General features: G+C 48.0%; 1 protein-coding gene across 9 annotated transcripts; it reads left to right on the top strand.

Moving 5' to 3' along the window:
- The first annotated feature begins 7,468 nt into the window (after positions 1-7,468).
- Positions 7,469-20,369, top strand: CCL24 (C-C motif chemokine ligand 24). 9 transcript variants are annotated; one of them, XM_060405967.1, is made up of 6 exons: positions 7,469-7,786; positions 7,980-8,179; positions 16,442-16,524; positions 17,202-17,268; positions 17,736-17,853; positions 19,345-20,369. In XM_060405967.1, exons 4-6 carry the CDS (start codon positions 17,205-17,207, stop codon positions 19,511-19,513), a joined length of 351 nt encoding a protein of 116 aa, XP_060261950.1. In that variant the 5' UTR covers positions 7,469-7,786; positions 7,980-8,179; positions 16,442-16,524; positions 17,202-17,204; the 3' UTR covers positions 19,514-20,369. The 9 variants fall into 9 exon arrangements, with proteins under 9 accessions (XP_060261950.1, XP_060261947.1, XP_060261951.1 ...); XM_060405964.1 differs by having other exon boundaries at positions 17,105-17,268; XM_060405968.1 differs by lacking the exon at positions 7,980-8,179.
- The last annotated feature ends 1,121 nt before the right edge of the window (positions 20,370-21,490 follow it).

The following is a 21,490-nucleotide window of genomic DNA, read 5'->3' as shown; positions in this document are numbered from 1 at the left end:
TTTGGCTGTTCTGCACTGTATGCAGGACCTTAGTTCCCGACCAGGAATCAAACCCATGTTCCCTGCACTGGTAGTGCAGAGTCTTAACCTCTGGACCGCTAGGGAAGTCCTTTTCTTCATGTATCTTTAAACTCTATTAGCAGGCATATACATATTTATAATTGCTATATCTTCCTGATGAATTATCACAAAATGTCCCTCCTTATATTTATATGTCTTCCCCCATCTATTTATTTTCAACCTATCTGTGTCTTTATATTTAAAATTCATCTTTTGTAGACAGCATGTAGTGGAGTCTTGCTCTTTTATCCAGTCTGACAACCTCTGTCTTTTAATTGGAATATTTAGTCCTGTGCAGAAAAGAGTTATTCATAGCATAGTCAGCCTATCCTTAGACCTAGCCTTAGAAAGACCTGCTTGGTCTTTGGTTGGCATCTGGGAACTTCGTCCTTGGAGTGCATGCATGCTAAGTCACTTCAGTCCTGTCCGACTCTTTGTGACCCCCATGGACTGTAGCCCGCCAGGCTCCTCTATTCATGGGATTCTCTAGGCAAGAATACTGGAGTGGGTTGCCGTGCCCTCCTCCAGGGGAATCTTCCCAATCCAGGGTTCGAACTTGCATCTTTTACATCTCCTGCATTGATAGACGGGATCTTTACCATTAGTGCCACCTGGGAAGCCTGGTCCTTGGAGTGTTTTCCTAGTCAATAGTTAACTAGATAAGGAAGATTCATTCTGGCCAGAACATTCGTTCAAGCAGTATGGTTTATGCTGAACACCTGCCTTCCTTCTGGGATTCTAGAATTTGGTATGTTCCTGCCAAAGAGTGGGCTCCCCCTTGATGGTATCCCACCTGCAATGCAGGAGATACAGGAGACATGGGTTTGATCCCTGGGTTGGGAAGATCCCCTGGAGGAGGGAATGGCAACCCACTCCCGTATCCCTGCCTGGAGAATCCTCTGGATAGTGGAGCCTGGTGGGCTACAGTCCATGGGTTTACAGAAAGTCAGACACAACTGAACAACTAAATACACACACACATCTCACACTTACTAACTCAGCTAAGTCTTTGACAATGCTTTTGGGCTGGCAAACAGGGTGGAGATCTCCATGCCCATCTTACAGGTGGGAAAACTGGGGTTCAGGGAGAATTAGTGAATTGTCTGCTCTCACTAAGGAGAAGCCAATGGCACCCCACTCCAGTACTCTTGCCTGGAAAATCCCATGGATGGAGGAGCCTGGTAGGCTGCAATCCATGGGGTCGCTAACAGTAGGACACGATTGAGCAACTTCACTTTAGGAAATGGCAACCCACTCCAGTGTTCTTGCCTGGAGAATCTCAGGCATGGGGGAGCCTGGTGGGCTGCCGTCTATGGGGTCACACAGAGTCTGACATGACTGAAGCGACTTAGCAGCAGCAGCAGCAGCTGCTCTCACTAAGCCGCTAAGTAGCAGAGCTGAAATCAGAATCTATCAACTCTTGGTCCAGTGTCTTCCCATGTTGCTGCAAGACTGCAAAATAGAACTGCTCATGCTGTGCAGACAGTGTCTCCTCTTGGCATCATCATATTCTGGGAGACTCTGTCCATCAGGAAATCATTCCTTGTAAGAAGCCATTTGTTAAGATCCTTGGTGGCAGAACCCAGGGGAAAGATGAGCAAAGTGGGCTTTCTCATGTACCCTGTCTTCCTGCTGAGGTTGTAAGCCTCCTGAGGACAGAGGGGGTTCACGGGCAGAGTGGTTGGTGCGGAGACTCTTCCCATCTCCTCTCTCAGTGCCATTATCTGTTTTGGTGCCTCCCATCTCTCCCAGGAGCTCATTTAGAACCCCATCTCCTCCAGACTCCTCAAACTTCCTGGGTAACTAACTACCCAACTCAACAAGGACTTTCTTCTGTGGCTTGAGCCACTGAGCCCATGGGTCTTGGATGGACTGGATATCACCATAATTCCATCACTCATTTCTACTCTTGCTTTGCAATTTGCAAAGTGCGCTTATAACTCTGTCATTCAAGCCTCCTACTGGTTCCAGAATGTAAGACAAGCAAGTACATACCAGAAGCATAAGATTTCCGATGATTCCAACCAATCCCACGAGATTTGGAGTCAAGCAAGTGGGAAGAGTGTGTCTGATCCCAGACCCGCCTCTTCAATATCCTTGGGCAGCCCAGTGAAGGAGCCTCTGTGGCTCCAGCCTCAGTTTCTTTCTGTCTTGGGGAAGAAATCCAGCTGTGATAATCCTTCAGGAAGAATGCCCTTTCACTTCTCCTTTTACTGAGGTCCTTGGCCGTGAGCTTTTGTGGTCAGCAGAATCTGATCCTTCCTTGACTTCAATCAGGAGCTCTTTCTGCAAGAGAAGGATGGGACCTGGCCTTGGGCAAGACAGGAAAACTTGGTGGCTAGGGCTTCCTGTCCGCAAGCCTGGGGAAGCGTTGCCTTCTTAGGCGTGGCATCCTTAGCTGTGGCCCATCCGAGGGACCCTGTGCACATGCCCGGAGGCCTTCCCTTCCTCTTGCACCCACCTGCTTTCGGTGAGCCTCCGGTTAGTAAATACCTTCCAGCCTCCCTCTCAATACCACTGTTTCCCCTCCTTGCATCTCCCGGGACTTAAGGGCCATGAGTCCCCTAAGTCCTCAATCTGGGTTCCACCCAGTGGTACACCAAAGCTAGCTCATCCCACCTGGGACAGCATCTCTTCCCAACTCCATGTTCAGGTTGAAAGCTTGGGATCAGGCATGTGAGGAGTATTTACATCATGTGTTATCGTTTAGCCACTAAGTCACGTCTGACTCTTTGCAACCCCATGGACTGTAGCCCTACAGGCTCCTCTGTCTGTGGGATTTCCCAGGCCAGAGTACCTGAGTCAGTTGCTATTTCCTTCTCCAGGGGATCTTCCCGACCCAGGGATCCAACCCACGTTTACCACTGAGCCACCAGGGAAGCCCATTTACATCATAGGAATGAGCAAATGTTGCAAAACAGAGCTTTCCTCTCAGAACCAGTTAAAGACTTAACAGGGCATCACTGGGCTGCATCTCACCTGTCTGTCAACCAAGAGCTGCCAAGGTATTTGCTGATAATCACTGGTGTTGGTATCAGTCACTTCGTTGGAATTTCTGAGTCCCCTTCCCCAGCAGGTCAGCCTGACCTCAGGGGGCAGAGTCAGCCAGGTACTGGCAGATGGAAGCCAGGCCATGTGCCCTGAATTGATAAGAACCAGAGGATATGGGCAGACCATGAATAGTTTCACACACACACACAAACACACATGCACACACACACATACATACTCACTCCTGGTTTACTTTAATATTTGTGGGTTTATTTCAATGCATATTGGAAAAAAATACAGCCAGGACGTTAAATCTGTGATTTCAAGGATTTTGTGTGTGTGTGTGTGCTTTTTTCTTTTCTTTTTTTTTTTTTTTTTGACTGTACACGAAGCTTCAGGGATTTTAGTGGCCTGACTAGGAATCAAACCCAGGCCCTTGGCAGTGAGAGCACCAGGTCCTAACCACTGGACTGCTGGGGAACTTGGTCGTGGATATTTTTGGATGAACTCAATTTCAATTAGGTGTAAGATAGATTGGGTGGTGGGTAAACATTCTGGAGATGATGGAATGGTTGAAAGTGTAGTTGTTGGTGATGGGGTCCTAGTGAAGAATTCTAGGCAGGGGAGTGGGCTGGGCGGTTTACACTGTAGGAGATTTCTCCAATCTGTGCGCAGAACAGATGGGACGAAGGCAAGTTGGGGGGCAGTGGGATGGGGTTGAGAGGGAACAGGTAGGTCTGGGAGTGAAATAGGTTCAATCAACAAAATTGGCAAATTGGCAAATTGGCAAATCCAATACAGTATTATAAAGTAAAAATAAAAAGTTTTAAAAAAAATTAGAGACATTGTTAGATATGGGGAAGGGGACAGTGGTGACTTGACTGGACGTTAAGAAACAGTACAGGAGCTGCATCCGGGGCAGGACCGTTGAGGTATGTTTGTGTTATCTCTGCTGCCAACCTCCCAACCTCAGCTCCTCTCATCACCTTCCAGAACTCGGTCAATCCTTTGCTCACCAGGCTTCCCATTGGCTTAGAATACCTTTGACCCCCTCGCCCCGTGGGAGTTCCTGCTGTCTTTTTTTTAAATTAATTTATTTTTATTGGAGTATAGTTGATTGATAAAGTCGTGTTAGTTTCAGGTGTACAGCGCAGTGAATCAGTTATATGTGTACATATACCCACTCCTTTTTTTAGACTCTTTCCCCGTATAGGTCATTACAGAGTATTGGGGTAGTGCTCCCTGAGCTAAACAGTAGACCCTTATTATCTATTTTATATATCGTGTGTATACGTCATCCCAATCTCCCGATTTATCCTTCTCCCTTTCCCCCTTGGTAATCGTAATTTTGCTTTCTACATCTGTGACTCTATTTCTGGTTTATAAATAGGCTCATTTATACCATGTTTTTTAGATTCCACGTATAAGCGATTATCATATGGTATTTGTCTTTCTCTGTCTGACTTACCTCACTCAGTATGGCAATCTCCAGGCCCATCCGTGTCTCTGCAAATGGCATTATTTCATTCTTTCTTATGGCTGAGTAATATTCCATTGTATATATGCACCAAATCTTCTTTATCCGTTCCTCTGTCAATGGACATTTAAGTTGCTTCCATGTTCTGGCTATTGTAAACAGTGCTACAGTGAACATTGGGATATATGTGTATCTTTTCAAATTACAGTTTTCTCCAAATATATACCCAGGAGTTGGCTGCCTTTTCTTCCTGAAGCTTCCCCATCCCCCACATAGAGCCGTGTTTTCCTTTGTGCTCCCAGAGCCCTTTGACCCTTTGTGCCTGGCAGGTGCTCCGGCACTAGCGATGACTCCCCCTTGTTAACATTTATTGCAGGTCAGGCACCCTGCCAGGAACATTATGTACAGCTAATGGTTCACTCTCTTCTCCTAATACCCCTGGGAAGTAAAGGGTTTCATCCCCACTTCACAGATGACAAAATCGAGGCCAACAGAGCCAGGATCTGAACCGTCGCCTAAATTACCTCTAAAGTGCATGCTCTTAATCTCTCTGCTTCCTATGCCTTATCATGCTCAAGTGTAATTATTCATTTGTGTGTTTGTCTTTGCACTGGACTTTGAGTTCTAGTGGCACTGAGTCTGAAATGGGTCCTTCCCTGGATCCCAGAACTTCAGAGCTAAATGGGACTTCTTCATCTAAAGCTTGAATTTCCTACTAGGGAGGTCTTCCAAGAAGTGCTTGCACGGCCCACTTGTTGGGGATCTCGATACCATCCAAGGTGGGCAGATTTGTCTCTATATGGCTCTGGCCACTACTAATATCTTCCTTTGTGGAGCTTTACCTCTTGATCCCTGCTTCTGTCTTCCTGGGACCTCCAGTGTCTAAGACCTAACAATGTGCCTGTATGCTCAGTTTTATCCAACTCCTTGCGACTCCATGGACTGTAGCCCACCAGGCTCCTCTGTCTATGGAATTCTCCAGGCAAGAATACTGGAGTGGGTTGCCATTTCCTACCCCAGGGGGTCTTCCTGACCCAGGGATCGAACCTGCGTCTCCTGCATTGCAGGTGGATTCTTTACCATCTGAGCCATTGGGAAAGCCAGGTGGTAACACTGACTCTGAGATATGCAAGGGAACCTTCTAGTTCCCTTTGGTTTGGAGTTGTCCCAGTTCACTAGGCAGCCTGGGCTAGCTGGTTAGCAGTACCGCTGTCTCTGCTCCTGCTTCCATTAAGTTGAGCTCTGGTCTCCGATGCTATAAGCATGTGTGTTAGTTGCTCAGTTGTGTCTTTGCAACACCATGCACTGTAGCCCATGAGGCTCTTCTGTTCACGGAATTCTCCAGGCAAGAATACTGGAGTGGGTTGCTGTTCCCGTCTCCAAGGGATCTTCCTGACCCAGGGATTGAACCCAGGTCTCTTGCATTGCTGGTGGATTCTTTACTGTCTGAGCCACAAAGAATTCCCTACTACAAGCTTGATGTATGATAAAAACAAATAGAGTGAATGCATCAATTCATACTGCAAGAATGACTATTTTCAATTTATGAGACTTTAATAGTTCTTATTTTTGAGTTCATTTTATGCACTGAGCCGCTGACATAATCATATCTTTAGTTTTTATTCCTGGGTCAAGAATCCTATTTTACCAGTATATTTATATATATATCATCAATAAACAGGCCTACAATTAGATTTTTTGATTCATTACATAATATTTCCTAACCCTGTTTCAGTTGGAAACAAACATCTTACATATTGGTGGTGTGTGTTTGCTGAAAGACTCAATGCAGTTTATTTCATTCACTTTTGTTAACGATGAGGGTTAATTTTGTTTCTCCTTTCTTCTTTTTCTTTTCAGGAAATGTAGAAAAAAAATTTATTTTAAATTCCTGGAGTTAGAAGTAACCAAGGTGAATATTTTGGAATTGTTTTTAATTTTATTTTTAATTGGAGTATGATTGCTTTACAAAGTTGTGTTAGTTTCTGCTGTACAACAACGTGAATCACCTGTGAGTTTACATATATCCCCTCCCTCTTGAGCCTCCATCCTCTGAACCTTCCTGCCCATCTAGGCCAACAGAGAGAACCAAAACGAGCTCTCTGTGCTATACAGCAGCTTCCTCTCGGCTATTTCACACATGGTAGTGTATATACGCCAACGCTATTCTCTCAGTTCATCCCACCCTCTCCTTCCCACCCTGGGTCCGCAAGTCTGTTCCCTTCATCTGCCTCTCTACTCCTGCCCTGCAAATCAGTTCATGAGTACCATTTTTCTAGATTCCATATATATGCATTAATATATGATATTCGTTTTACCTTTCTTCTCTTGAAGGAATAAAAACCATTCTTGGGGAGGAATTGAGACGTGAACATCTCTAACTAGGAAACATTTCTTACTCCATCCTACCTCTCTGTTAGCACCCCACCCCCCGGCCCTGTTTGTGTGGATCATCACCACGTGGTCTTTTATCTGCCCCCAGCCTTGGCCACAGGCCTTTATTTTTACCCTGATGCTTGCCAATTGACACCTTCATCTCTATTAACTATTTATTTGCCTTTGAGATTACCTCATATTCACTTTCCAAATGTGCCTCAGTGGCAAAGAATCTGCCTGCTAATGCAGGAGTCTTGGGCTCGATCCCTGGGTCAAGAAGATCCCCTGGAGGAGGAAATGGCAACCCACTCCAGTATTCTGGCCTGGGAGATCCCATGGAGAGAGGAGCCTGGCAGGCTTATAGTCCATGGGATCGCAAAGAGTCAGATGAGACTTAATGACTCAACAACAGCAATTTTTTTTTTTTTCACAGCCCAGTAAAATAAAGGTGTTTCATGAAAAAAAAAAAAAAAAAGTTGAGTTCTGGGAAGTCCTCCCATCAAGAGATCAAAGGGCAAGGTGCTTCATAGCTGTCATCTGTCTCCCATTGCACTGCCCAGGGCCACTTCCCTTCCGGGATGGGGCTTAGGGTATGTGAGGAGATGACCGCCCCGTCAAAGAGCTCCCACTGGTCTATCAGTGGGCCGACCTCTCACCCGAGCACTCACCCCCACCTACCCCGCGATGCAATGAAGGCATGTTCTCAGATGTCCTCGTGAACTTTGGGCTTTTGAGTTTCCAAGCCAAGCAAAAATGAAATGTACAGGAGGATCCCCTCCCTGCCCTCGAGGCCCCTCCTCCCCACCTACTCTCCCAGACATGAGAGGAGAGGGGACATATTTCTAGACTTGGTGCTACGACTTGCCACTTTGTCACCTCCAGGTAAGTGGCTCCCTGGACCATCCCCTGCTCCCAGTCCTTTGGGACCGTGTGTGTGTTGGGTAACGGGCGAGGAGGGTACCTGGGATAGCAGTGATACCCCCAGCCTTCTCTCCCCTGAAACTCTGCATGTCCCACCCCAGTGCCCATCCATCCTCCTGGCTCCTTCCCGCATCTCCCTCACTTTCCACCCCAGACACTCTGTCTTCAGCCACCTTCAATTAGGAGGTCGGGGCAGGAATCCAGGAGAGAGCTGATGGAGCCTGGTGCCGTGGTTCTTCACCGGAAGATGGAGGACCAGTCCTGCTGCATCACGGCTCTGGGGCTTGAGTAGGTCATTTAACCTCTCTGAGCCTCAGTTTCCTCACCTGTGAAATGGGAATAATAAAGGATCGGGTAAGAGGTCAGAAAGGGGCTTCCCAGGTGGCGCTAGGGGTAAAGAATCCGCCTTCAAATGCAGGAAGTGCAAGAGACATAGGTTTGATCGGGAAGATCCCCCTGGAGAAGGGAATGGCAACCCACTCCAGTATTCTTGCCTGTAAAATCCCATGGATGGAGGAAGCTCAGGGGTGGCTCAGTGGTCAAGAATCTGGCTATCATGCAGGAGATGCAGGTTTGATCCCTGGGTGGGGAAGATCTCTGGAGGAGGAGATGGCAACCTCCTCCAGTGTTCTTGCCTGGGAAATCCCACGGACAGAGGAGCCTGGAGGCTATAATCCATGGGATAGTAAAAAGTCGGACAGGACTGACCAACTGGGCTTGCATGCACGCCTAAGGACACCAATTATATCGGACTTTATCTCTTCTGAATGACCTCATTTTAACTTGATTGTCTCTGTGAAGACTCTGTCTCCAAATCAGGTCCCATTTTGATTCTGGGGGTTAGGACCCCAACACTCATTTTTTGGAGGGAGACAAAAATTCAACCCCAAACTTTGTTAACTGATTGATTCTTATTTTATTCAGCTCGTCGCTATCCACTATTACTGATCCAACTGTCCCAGACTTGGCCAGTGTGAGCTCCGGCAAGCTAGCTCCTGTGTCCTTTGGACATATGAGTCTTTGGGCAATTTCTTTCTTTCTGGCACCAAAAGGCTATTCCAGTTTCTGCTTTCTTTGACCCAGCACTGGAATCGTTTATTTCTCCAAGGAGAAATATCTTTGCTAGGTATGCTCATCACTACTGGTGTGCTACCGTTTCTGAAAGACGATATTTACATGGACACCTCTGCTTTCAATTCAGCACCCTTGGGCTCACTCACTCCTTCCCCTGCTGCGTATTCTCTTTTTAAAACAGTTTATTTATTTGTTTATTGTTGGCTGCGCTGGGTCTTCGTTGCTGCACTGCCTTTTCTCCCGTCGCCGCAAGCAGGGGCTACTCTCTTTGCAGGGACTTCTCTTGTGGTGGAACACAAGAGTGTGCAGGCTCAGTAGTAGTGACACACAGGCTTCCTTGTCCTGCGGCATGTGGGATCTTCCCGGATCAGGGATTGAACCCGTGTCTCCTGCATGGGCAGGCAGACTCTTAACCACTGGACCACCAGGGAAGTGTCCCCACCCTTTGCATATTTTCAACACTCTTCTCCAAGAAGGACAAACCTGGCTTCCGTGATCCTCATTTCCAGAGGCCTAGAATACAAAAAAACCTCTCTTATTGTAAGCTATTATGTGCATGTGTGTGTATGCTCAGTTGATCAGTTGCATCCGACTCTTTGCGAACCCATGGGCTGTAGCCCGTCAGGCTCCACTGTCCCTGGAATTTCCCAGGCCAGAATACTGGAGTGGGTTGCCATTTCCTCCTCCAGGGGATCTTCCTGACACAGGGATCGAACCAGCATCTTCTGAGTCTCCTGCATTGACAGGTATATTCTTTACTACTAGCACCACCTGGGAAGCCCATTGTAAGCTGTTAAAAGTCACTTGTGTGTAGAGGGAATGAGTGTCTTTTATTGCCTTTTTATACAGTAGGCTTTGATATAAGAAGGGACAGAAGGAGTCCCTTCTTATATCCCTTAGGATATAAAGATATAAGTCCCTTAGGAGGGTCAGGGGAGGAAAGAGAGAAAAGGAGGCCCTCAAAGCTTCATCTCTCTAAGGACTCGGCCACGGACCCTGCCAAAGGAAGCTTCCTTTTCTGCCTGCTTGCCAGGAAGTGTGCCCAGGGTCGGGGAGAGCCAGGGGAAAACCCACCACTCCCTGCCCGCCTGCGTGCCCTCTCAGATTTCATTCTCATTAATCAGACCCTTGGATGAAAGTCAGGCCATGTGAGGGAGATAGACGAGATTTTTGAAACTGGGTGCGGCCTTAATGAAGCCTTCAAGGTCCCACCATTTGACCAAACATTTGGAAGGTTTCCTCAGCAGCTTCTCTTTTTGGGGGGTGGGGGTGTTGTACTGCACGACTTGTGAGATTAGTTTCCCTGCCAGGGATTGAAGCTGAGCCCGTGGGGGTGAGAGCAGAGTCTTAACCACTAGATCGCCAGGGAATTCCCTCCTTTAAATTTTAATTGAGATAAAATCCACATCGCATAAGAATTCACCATTTTAACTTCTTTAAAATATACATGTGAGTGGCATACTCACAACTTGTACAACCGTCACTACTATTAAATTCTAGAACATTTTTATCACCTCCAGAAGGAACTCTGTATCTCCCTACTTTCTCCTCCTACCAGGCCCCCAGCAGCCAGTAATTTGCTGTAAGCCCCTATGGATTCGCCTGTTCTGAACATTTCTGACAATGGAGTCATAGTGTCTGGACTGTGGTGCCTGTCATTTAACATAATGAATACGTCGGTACTTCGCTCCTTCTCGTGGCTGAATAAAATCCCGCGGCATATTCCACTGCACCCTTGCTCATCCATTTATCATTGGAGGGGCCTCAGGGTGTTCCCACTTTCCAGCTCCTATGAATAATGTTGCTATGAAGGTTCAGGGGCAAGTCTCTGTGTGAATGTTTGTTTTCCGTTTTCTAGGATGAGGGTGAGGGTATGAAGTTATTGGGTTATATTGTAACTCTACATTTAACTTTTTGAGGAACTGCCAAATTTTTCCATAGTAATTATACCATCTTACATTCCCCATGAGTAATGTGTGAGGGTTCCCATCTCCTTGGCAACACTTTTTATTTTCTGTTTTTTTTTTTTTTTTTTTTCATAGCCATCCTTGTGGGTGTGAAGTGATATCTCATTGCTTTTCCCTATTGACTAATGATGTTGAGCATCTTTTCATGTGGTTATGGAACATTTGTCTGTCTTCTTTGGACAAATACCTAGTTAAATTCTTTGCTTATTTTAAAATTAGATTTTTTTGTCTTTGTATTGTGGACTGATCCTAAAAGTATCAGATAATTACCAAATATTCTCTCTCATTATGTGGGTTGGCTACTCACTTTCTTGAAAGTGTGCTTTGATTCGCAAGAGTTTTTAAAGAAGTCCAGCTTACCTATTTTTTTCATTGCTTGCTTGTGCTTTTGGTGTCATATCAAAGAAACTGTTTACTTAATCCAAGGTCACAACGATTTATACCTATGTTTTCTTCTAAGGGCCTCCCTGGTGGCCCAGATGGTAAAGAATCCGCCTGCAATGTGGGCCACCTGAGTTCTATCCCGGGGTTGGGAAGAGTCCCTTGGAGGAGGGAATGGCAACCCACTCCAGTATTCTTGCCTGGAGAATCCCCATGGACAGGGGAGCCTGGCTAAGAGTTTTATAGTTTTAGCTCTTTCATTTAGATTTTTGCTCTATATTGAGTTAATTCTTCTATGTGGTATGAAGAAGGGTGTCACTTTATTTGCTTATGGATATCCAGTTGTTCCAACGCAACTGTTGAGAGACTGTTCTTTCCCATCAAATGAACTCTGCACCCTTGTCAAAACTCAATTGACTGTAAATGTAAGTGTTTCTTTCTGGACTCTCAACTCTGTTCCTTTAATCTACATATCTATCCTCATGCCAGTATCAATCTATCTTGATTACCTTAGGATGCAGTAAGTTTTGAAATCCGGAAGTGTTAGTCCTCCAGCGTTGCTTTCTTTTTCATGATTGTTTTGGCTGTTCTGAGTTCCTTGCACTTCCACTTGAATTTTAAGATCAGCTTGTCCATTTGTCTTCTTTTTCTTAATCTTTTTTCTCCCTCACGTTCCCCCTGTATTTCTAACACCCTACATGGTGGTTGAGGTTTCAGCTGGGACTCTGGGACTAGGAACAAGTTACTTCACCTCTGTGCAACAAAATGAGTGATATCTACTCCATAGGGTCATTATCGTAAAGATTAGATTAATTGCCATAATAGGTCACTGGAAGAGCCTGTGGATTGCTTAGTCAGTTCACCAGCTTGTAAACAAGTTAAACAAAATGAGATGACCACCTTTTGTTTGTTGAAATGTTCTAATAGGTATACACTTTAGTGAACTATCTCTTTGGTAAATGAGCCAATATTTTTGTAAAATTTTTAATGCTTCCAAGTCAATGAAGAGTTTATAAAAGGCTCCTTACAAAAGGCATTTTATATGTCATTGCCTGGCAGATTATAAGATACAATTATCACTGTTTTGTACTTGATATATTATCTCCCAATGAAAGAATGGCCTTTCTATGAAGAAATGAACTTTCTGAGTTGTGTTCACTCCTGGATCCCTTGTCCCTAGAACTTACCTGCCATTTAGTCAATAATAAATATTTATTGGGAAATAAAGGAAACACATACCATCTTTTTTGTGGGCATTTGATCTATCCAGATGGGGAGCCAAACACTTGACATGAGTTAACTTCCTGAGCCCTCATAATAACCTACAAGGCAGATATTGTCACTACGCCCCATTTTATAGACGAGGTGTGTACGCTAAGGCTTGGAGGAGTTAAGTAACACTGGCCACCCAGCTGAGTTAAGATTTCAGTCCTGGCAGGTGACACTCCAGTCTAGAAAGGTGGTCCATGGGACTCATGTACACCCATGGTGGATTCATGTCAATGTATGGCAAAACCAATACAGCATTGTAAAGTAAAATAAAGTAAAAAAAAAGAAAAAAAATAGAAAGGTGGTCCTCTGAGCCATGGCTCCTGGTCAGTCTTCTCAGGGTTTAGGGAGTGGCTTTATTTTTTTTTTTAACTGATGCAAAATGTTTATTCCAAGTTGGGAGGGGCTTTAAAAGATGGGTTCTGGACTGACTTCCACAAAGTGGGTCTTATGAAACCTGTGGATGCTTCTTACCCACAATCCAGGACGCACCAGGCCAGTTCAGTTCAGTTCAGTCGCTCAGTCGTGTCCAACTCTTTGCGACCCCATGAATCGCAGCACGCCAGGCCTCCCTGTCCATCACCAACTCCCAGCCTATCATTTTGCCTTTTCATACTGTTCATGGGGTTCTCAAGGCAAGAATACTGAAGTGGTTTGCCATTCCCTGCTCCAGACGAACCAGGGGTCACACCCAGATTCTGCATCGCCCTCTCCTCTAGGCACCTCAGGTTGGTCTAATGTGTGGAGCGGAGCCAGTTAAGCCCTCTCGACCCCTGCCTGGCTCCCTGACCCTGGGAAGCTACGTAATCTCCGATCCCTGCCCCCAGTCCCTTCCTATCACACCTGCCGGTGGATCCAACCTGACTCGAGACCACAGATCTGACCTCGCTGACTCTGGACCTCAAAACTGAGTGGCCCCCCGCCAACAGGATCAAGGCTGAGCTTGCCTGGCGAGAGGCACCACCTGAACCTTGAACTCAGGTAGAACTCAGTTCAAATGCCAGCTCTCCCCTTTCCTAACCTCGGAGTTTCGGTCTCCTTGCCTATAAGGTGGGGAAAATTAACGCAGACAAGGGCTTCAAAGTACTTAGCAGTTTCATCGGCAAGTGGGGCTCTGCCCCACTGGTCTCCTTTCCTACCCCACGCACCCCAGCAGAGCATCATAACCCTTGTCTGTGGTCTGCTTTTGCACCACTTAGGGTCATCAAGGCCCATTCTTTCTTGCTGGGACACGTCTTCGTGTATGGAAGTCGTTTCTGGTCCAAGCTAAGAGCTCACCTCTTCTGGTCGGTTCTTATGAGGATGTGCCTTGGAGTGCCCTTGTCCATTTGGCCGCTGTCCATTGGCCCAGCTTCCCTTTGAATTCTGAGCTACATCATCGCTCATGGTGTGGCTCACCCAGGAGAGGCAACCAGGACAGCACCCCAGCTACTGTTCACGAGGGCAGGACCACTGCCGCCTGCTCCCTGCCAGGAACAGCTCTGATCGCCCCAACTGCCCAATTCCTCCCCAGGGCCAGCTCCTCTGTACAGAACATCAGAGGGGAAAGGCCCTCAGCAAGGACCTTGGCCAGGCTTCTCAGACTTCAGATATTCTTAGATTTCAGATATACTGCCTCTGTTTCTGTCATATTTATATACCATTTGTTCTGTGATTTGCTTTATTTCGTTTTTGTGCCTCAGTTGGTAAAGAATCTGCTCACAATGAAGGAGAAGTGGCTTTGTTGGTTAAGAATCTGCTTGCAATGCAGGAAGCCCGATTTCAATCCCTGGGTCAGGAAGATCCCCTGGAGAAAGGAATGGCAACCCACTCCAGTATTCTTGCCTGGAGAATTTCATGGACAGAAAAGCTGGGCTGGCTACAGTCCATGAGATCTCAAAGAATCAGACACAACTGTGAGACTTTCAGCCTTCGGGTTTTTTAGTCAACTCATATTTTCTCTATCACTGTTATAAATACAAAACCCCTCATCATAGAGAGACCCTAACAAGGCATATTTAAATTAAAATGAAAAGCATCCATTCTTGTATCACCTGTGGTGGTATGACTGCCACACCTGGGGAAACGCAGGTCTGGCCAACACCCCCACTTCTCAGATGGACAAAGCACAGCAGGGGAAGGGGCAGGGTCTGAGCTGGAGTGGAGGGGCCCAGGGTGCTTCCCGGAGCAGCCCCCTCTCTTTTTGACCACCTTGCAGCATGTGGGATCACAGTTCATGGACCAGGGATCGAACCTGGGCCCCCAGAAATGGGAGCTTGTAGTCTTAATGAATGGATTCTTTCCCCAAGTCTTTGCATCCACTGTCTTGCCCTCCTGCCTTCCTTCTCTTTCTCTAGTTATCTCTTTCTATTCTGCTTTCTTGGAACCTTCAACTTACCCCTCTCTTACTTTGAGTAATTGCTCTGGCTGTTGGATTCCCCGCTTCAAGCGGGAATATGCAGGTCCCCGTGTTGGGAGTCGGGGTAAGTGGCTCTGTGGTGACGTCCAGTCACCTTTTGTAGATTTCATTTTTCCCCTTTGTAAAACGGGTTGGTAATCCCTGCCTTACCTGCTTCCCCAGACAGAGCAGTGAGACTGGGTATCGTGTTTTGTTTTGTCTTGAACTGGCCTCTCTTTTATTTTTTTTAAAACTAATTTTTATTGGAGTGTATTTGTTTTACCATGTTGTGTTTGGGTGGGTTTTTGTTTGTTTTTTTTTTTTGAAGTCTCTTGGGAAAGCCTGTAATTGGTGTTAACTAATCGGGGCGAGGCACCCCACCCCAAACCCTCCCGCTAGATGACCTTCTGCCATCCCACTCTGGTTGCAACACATGGTCAGTGCACGAAGGCTTCCCACCCTGCTCAGTCCAGTCCCCACTCTTCTCTGACGCGCTACTTCCCTTCCCAGTGCCCCCTGAGTCATGAAACCCAGACAGCAGGCTGTCCCCTCTGAATCACTGAGGAGCAAGGATTAGAAGGGGCGCCCTAAAATGGACTTGTGAACAGCTCTTGCATATGAAAAGGGCTCTCACTGAATGCTCCCATCCTCTGTCAGCTGAGAGTTGCCACTGCTGGCTGGGGAGGAGCTGAGTGGGGTGCTCAGCAATTTTCACTCCATCAACACGGCACTGCTGATCAAGGCCTCCCCAACATCAGCCCTGTCCCCATCAGAGCACCTGCAGCGTGCCTCCCCTTTGGACCCACTGACCCCAGTCGGGCTGGGCAGCGATCCCATGGGAGTCCCTGATCCAGAGAGTGACCCAGAGTTGGTCCATCATATATTCATTCTACAAATACAGGCCATGGAAAAGGTGACCTGCATGGGACTTGGTGGAAATGGGACATTGATCTCAAGGTGTTCATGGTCGACTGGGAGACATAGACACACAGCTGGTCACCATCAGCCAGGTGATGTGGGCCACTGCCGTGCCCCACAGGTGTGCTCTTGCAAGGCCAGAGTGGAGAGGCTGGAGGAAGCCGGCTATTCCTGTGAGAGATGGAATGGAGAGGACAGAGTAGATTTGGGAAAGGAAGCAGCAGTGACCAGAGTCTCTAAACATGAGGTCCCAGGCTGGGAGCCAGGAATGGGGGACGGAGTTGGGTGGATATCATGTTCTATTCAGTGTGACAACTGAGCTGAGTATTATGGCTTACAAAGCTCTAGGACAGTCCCCACTGCCTTTTATCCGCCAAACCTCAGCATAGCCAACCTCACACCCTCCACAGGGCATCCCCTACTTTCCTCCTTGTAGAACTAGCCAGTCCTTCCAATGTCCCCTTTTCTCAGGTTTGGGTCCCTAAAGGAGACCCTGAGATGAGGATTCATGGGCCAGTGGTTTATGCAACAGTGCTTCCAAGGGAAACCAGCTGGGGAGAAGGGAAGCAGACCCCGAAGGGAGTCACTCAAGCCTTGTCTCACAAAGAGAAACTGACTCAATCCCGACAGGAACACTGGAAACTGTGTAGATCACACTGGACCTGAAGTCTGTACCTCTCCAGCCAGCATTGGTCAAGGGCTTCCCCTAGGATGTAAGTTTCCAGACACTCCCCACTTTCCTAGAGCCTGCAGGCTAGGCAGCTCTGGCAGCTTGGGGGCTAGAAAGGCAAGGTCACCAAGAGGCGGTGTGCATGAGCATGGGCAAGGGGTCTGAGGGGCTGGAGACGAATATGTGACTCTACGCCCACTCCGCCAGCACTTGCAATAGCTGACTCTGTGCACTTGATCTTCTATGTGCCTCCCCACTTAGAAGCCTGGCACAAGGTACGTGCCTAATAAGAGCTGCTAAATGAATGAGTGGATGATAACATTACCCATTTTCAGATGAAGAAACTGAGGCTCAGAGAGGCAAATGACTGACCCAGAGTCCCACAGGCAGTGGCCAACATAGCCAGGCTCTGTATCAGCCTTCTGACTGCATCCAATGTGTTTGCTCTGCACCCTGGCGGGGGAATCCCCTCCTCTTCCAGCTCTTTCCTAGCGTGCTCAGGATAACCCCTGACTCAGCTGGCAACAACTTCCCCTTTGGAGATCTGAGGCTTCTAGGACTTTGAATGAGGTGGGGAGGCTCCCCAAAGAGAGGCCGCTATATAAACTGACGTTTCCTCCTAGCTGCCTGAAAAGGGCCAGAGGGTAGGTCGAGTGCTCTCGTCCCAGCCGTTCTCCTGCCCGCAGCACTGAGCCCTGAGCTGCCCTCTCTACTCTCCAGGACATGGCAGGGCCCGTGACCCTGGCAACCAGCCTCCTGCTCTTGGCCCTGTGCATCACCCCTGCAGGTAAGACCTCTGACCCCATCCTGGGTCTCCTGTCCAGGATAGCCGTCCCAAGGGCATGACTGGAATGGCACAGCAGAGCGTGGAGGACCGAGCAGCCTGGGTCTGCAGGGGAATGGTGAGAAGGGGGGCAGTCCAGTGGCTGGACTGGAGGTGTTCAATGCAGGGTGCGGGTATGCTGTCGCTTAAGTCATGTCCGACTCTTTGTGACCCTATGGACTTTAGCCTGCCAGCCCCCTATGTCCATGGGATTCTCCAGGGAAGAATACTGGAGTGGGGTTGCCATGCCTTCCTCCAGGGGACCTTCCCAACCCAGAGATCCAACCTGTGTCTCTTGCGGCTCCTATGTTGCAGGCAGATTCTTTATCCCTGAGCAACCAGGGAAGTCCTTAGGGTACGGGCCCTTACTGAAGCTCAGAGTCTAGGGCAGGCTAGCAGAGACCATGGCTCTTCTCTCTCCTGTCTTCTAGACTCCGTGATACTCCCCTCTTCCTGTTGCATTACCTTCATTTCCAAGAAAATTTCTGAGAGACGAGTGATTAGCTACCAGCTTACCAACAGGAGCATCTGCCCCCAGGCAGGAGTGATGTGAGTACCACTCAGGAGGGGAGCGGGGAGAGATGAGCCTCCAGGCCCACTGAGGGCCCTGCTCTGAGATCCCGGACAGGTCACCCAACCTGTCTGAGCCTCAGCTTCCTCACCATGAGACTGGCAAGAGGATTCAGAGTTGACCATCATAAACATACAAGGCAACCTTTGGGGCATATTTTTGTTGTTGCTGTGTAGTTGCTCAGTTCTCCTCACCCTTTGCCATACCGCAGACTGTAGCCCACCAGGCTAGTGTCCATGGGATTTTCCTGGCCAGATTACTGAAGTGGATTGCCATTTCCTTCTCCAGGGGATCTTTCCTGACCCAGGGATCGAACCTGTGTCTCCTGCTTTGGCAGGCAGACTCTTCACCAGTGAGCCACCAGGGAAATCCATCAGGGCATATAACATTCCCCTAACTAACCCTCTCGGCCGTTATATCAGCTGCAGTTGATTATCCCCATTTGACAGGGGGAAATTGAGGCTAGAAAGGTGACTTACTCAAAGTCACTTAGGTCTTGAAATAAACTTCAGAGTTGTGAGACAGCAAGTGGGAGCTTACTTCGTAAAGAGCAGCAGCATGCCACAGAAATGTGATTTTTTCTTAACCCCAAAGGCGGTATTTGTTATGCATAACCATTTCCTTGTAGTGAATTGTTTAAAGCCGCTAACACTTGTTTAAATTACTTTGCATGCTCAGTCACCTCAGTCGTGTCCAACTCTTTACGATCCTATGAACTGTAGTCTGCCAAGCTACTCTGTCCATGGGATTCTCCAGGTAGAAATACTGGAGTGAGTCGCCATGCCCTTCTCCAGGGAATCTCCCCAACCCAGGGATCAAACCCACGTCTCTTACGTCTCCTGCATTGGCAGGCAGGTTCTTTACCCACTAGTGCCACCTGGGAAGCCCCAAAAGCAAGCATATATGCAATGGTTTACAGAATTCAGAGCATTGTTTTTATCAGTCTGGAAGTTAATTAAAACTTTGAATCTTTATTTTGTCTGCATCTTTGAGGTGGATTAAAGAAAACCATTGTATTATTGTTGGTAATTTTCTCCATTGGCACCAGACCCAGCTCCACAGCCTGGCATCCCTGGCTTGGAAGAGGGCATTCCACTGCCTCCTCCCAGCTCTGGCATCCTTATTGACATCCTTGCACAGCGTGTGAACTGGAGGCCTTTTTGTCTTGGGGGTTTTCAGCGCAACTTCTCCTCTCATTCCCTGTGCATAGACACTGTGTCTCTCCCTTCAGACCCAGAGTTCTCTGCAGGCAGGGCTGGGCTCCCCCATCTGACAAGGAGGTTACTGAACATGAACATGAAGTTTTTGAAACAAAGGGATGCAGACGCCCAGAGAGAAGACATTGTTTTCAGAGCCTGCCAGGAGGCCGGGGCCGCGCATGTTCTCTGAGCTTCCGTGTGCCCTCCTCAGGAAGGGAAGGGATCCCACCCCCTGCCCGGCTTCATGGGTGCCCTGTCTTCTCCCCACAGCTTCACCACCCGGAAGGGCCAGAAGTTCTGTGGCAACCCCAAGTTGCCGTGGGTCCAGAAGTACATGAAGAACTTGGATGCCAAGCAGAAGAAAGCCTCCACTGGGACCAGGGCGATGAGCACTACAGCCCCCTTCTGGAGACACCCGGCCAACAGCACCTTCATCTAAGCCCTGCCCTGGCCCCCAGTCCTGAGCTTGGGCCTGGGTCTCGCCTCCTGGCAGGCTGCTTGGGGCCTGGTGAGCCAGCGGTGGTAGGCAAAGGACTACTGTTGCCGTTTCTTTCCATCATTCTCAGGGGATGTGTCTAGTTTATTTAAAAAACCCAAGGCTCCAAGGATCCCAGCCTCTTGCTTTTCCTGAGCTGGGGAGAGAAGGTCCTAGAAGCAGGGCCGTGGCAGTCCTGACCTGCAAACAGATTCTGTTTGTGCCTTAGTCTGCAGGTGGCTTCGATGGGCCTTCTGGTCTTGTAGTGATGCCTCCAGGCTGTCTGCCTGCCTGCCTTTCTGTCTGTCTGTCTGGGGATGGGTGACCTCTCAACACCTGTAGCTCTCCATCATGATGAGGATGCTCCTGGGATGTCCTACTCACAGGTGAATAAAAACCCAACCAAATCAGAGGGCTCTTGGTCACAGGCATTGCCAGATCCTGGCCTTCCTTGCACACCTCTGTGGGACATGATTAATAATGTTTTCAGGAACTCATTGGTTTTTGTCATGAAATCGACCTGGAGGACTTGGGTGAGGGGCCAGCCTTGGGAGCTGCATTCTTCTGTGAAGATATGGGATTGAGGAGATGTTTTGCTTCGTGGCATGTTTTGGCTTCCCTGCTGCTTTGGGGACAAAGACCCACTCTGCCTTTGAGGCTGGCCTTTCCCCTACGTCTTGCTGAGGGGTAGATGGGGTGGGCGTTGCGGGCGAAGAGGATCCCAGTTTTTTTACTACACCATGTCATTTGTCTGTCAAGTGTAGATGGACACATTGGATGTTCTGAAATGAAAATCCAAGTAAAACAGAATCTTTCCTTCGAGGCTGGTCCTGTCTTTCCTGTTCTCATCTCCCTCAGGTGGGAGGTTTGGGATGTAAACAGTTGAACGTGTGCCCCAGAGATCACCCTGAATGAGTTGCCCATTCAAGGCTGGGAGGGAATGAAGGCAGCCTGAACCCAGGGCATCCCAGGGGTGGTCTTGTCCTGCCCTTGGGAATCCTGTTATGAACTTTGAAAAACAAACATGCACGGCTGGATTCAATTAAATTTCTAAACAGTTTCCACAGAACACATTGTTGCACAACAAGCTGTTTAGGCATCAGAAGACTATTATAAAAGATGGTCTCTGGTTTCAAAGGATGAGGGAGAAAAATAACACATCTACACTCACAAGTCAGAAGCAGTATAGCTTCCATACCAATCCTGATTGATAAACTGCGGGAGCTTGAAATATGTCACTTAACTTCTCTGAGCCTGTTTCCCTCATCTGTAAAAGGTGGTTGCTGTTGTTGCTCAGTTGCTAACTCGTGTCCGATTCTTTGTGACCCCACGGACTGCAGCACGCCAGGCTCCTCTGTCCTTCACTATCTCCCAGATCTTGCTCAAACTCTCATGTCCATTGAGTCAGTGATGCCATCCAACCGTCTCATTCTCTGCCACCCCCTTCTCCTCCTGCTCTCAGTCTTTCCCAGCACCAGGGTCTTTTCCATTGAATCGGCTCCCCAGGTCAGGTGGCCAAAATGTTGGAGCTTCAGCTTCAGCATCAGTCTTTCCAATGAATATTTGAGGTTGATTTCCTTTAGGATTGACTGGTTTGATCTCCTTGCTGTCCAAGGGACTCTGGGGAGATGAAACACTTTTCATTTTTGTTTGAATTTTCCCTAGAAGCAGTCCCCAGAACAAAGACTGGGGTTAAAATACTGCATTTGGGAGGTACTGGTCGCACGCACAGGAACCACCACCAGGAGGATGAGGATGTAACATGAGAGACTGAAAGCAGCCAGTAAGAGTGTGATATCAAGCAGAGGGGAATCAGCTCCAGTCACCGGGAAGTGGTGTGAGACCCACCCCTCAGCATTACACCTCCCTCCATCAGTCATTGCCAACTGGGAAGAGATCCCCAGCGGTCTTCCTGCAGGTGGGAGGCAAGCCAACCTTCCG

The sequence above is a fragment of the Ovis aries genome, chromosome 24 (genome assembly GCF_016772045.2).
Source record: "Ovis aries strain OAR_USU_Benz2616 breed Rambouillet chromosome 24, ARS-UI_Ramb_v3.0, whole genome shotgun sequence".
NCBI classification, from domain to species: Eukaryota; Metazoa; Chordata; class Mammalia; order Artiodactyla; family Bovidae; genus Ovis; species Ovis aries.
The sequence above is the reverse complement of the archived record's forward strand: the minus strand, read 5'-3'. Positions and strand labels throughout refer to the sequence as shown.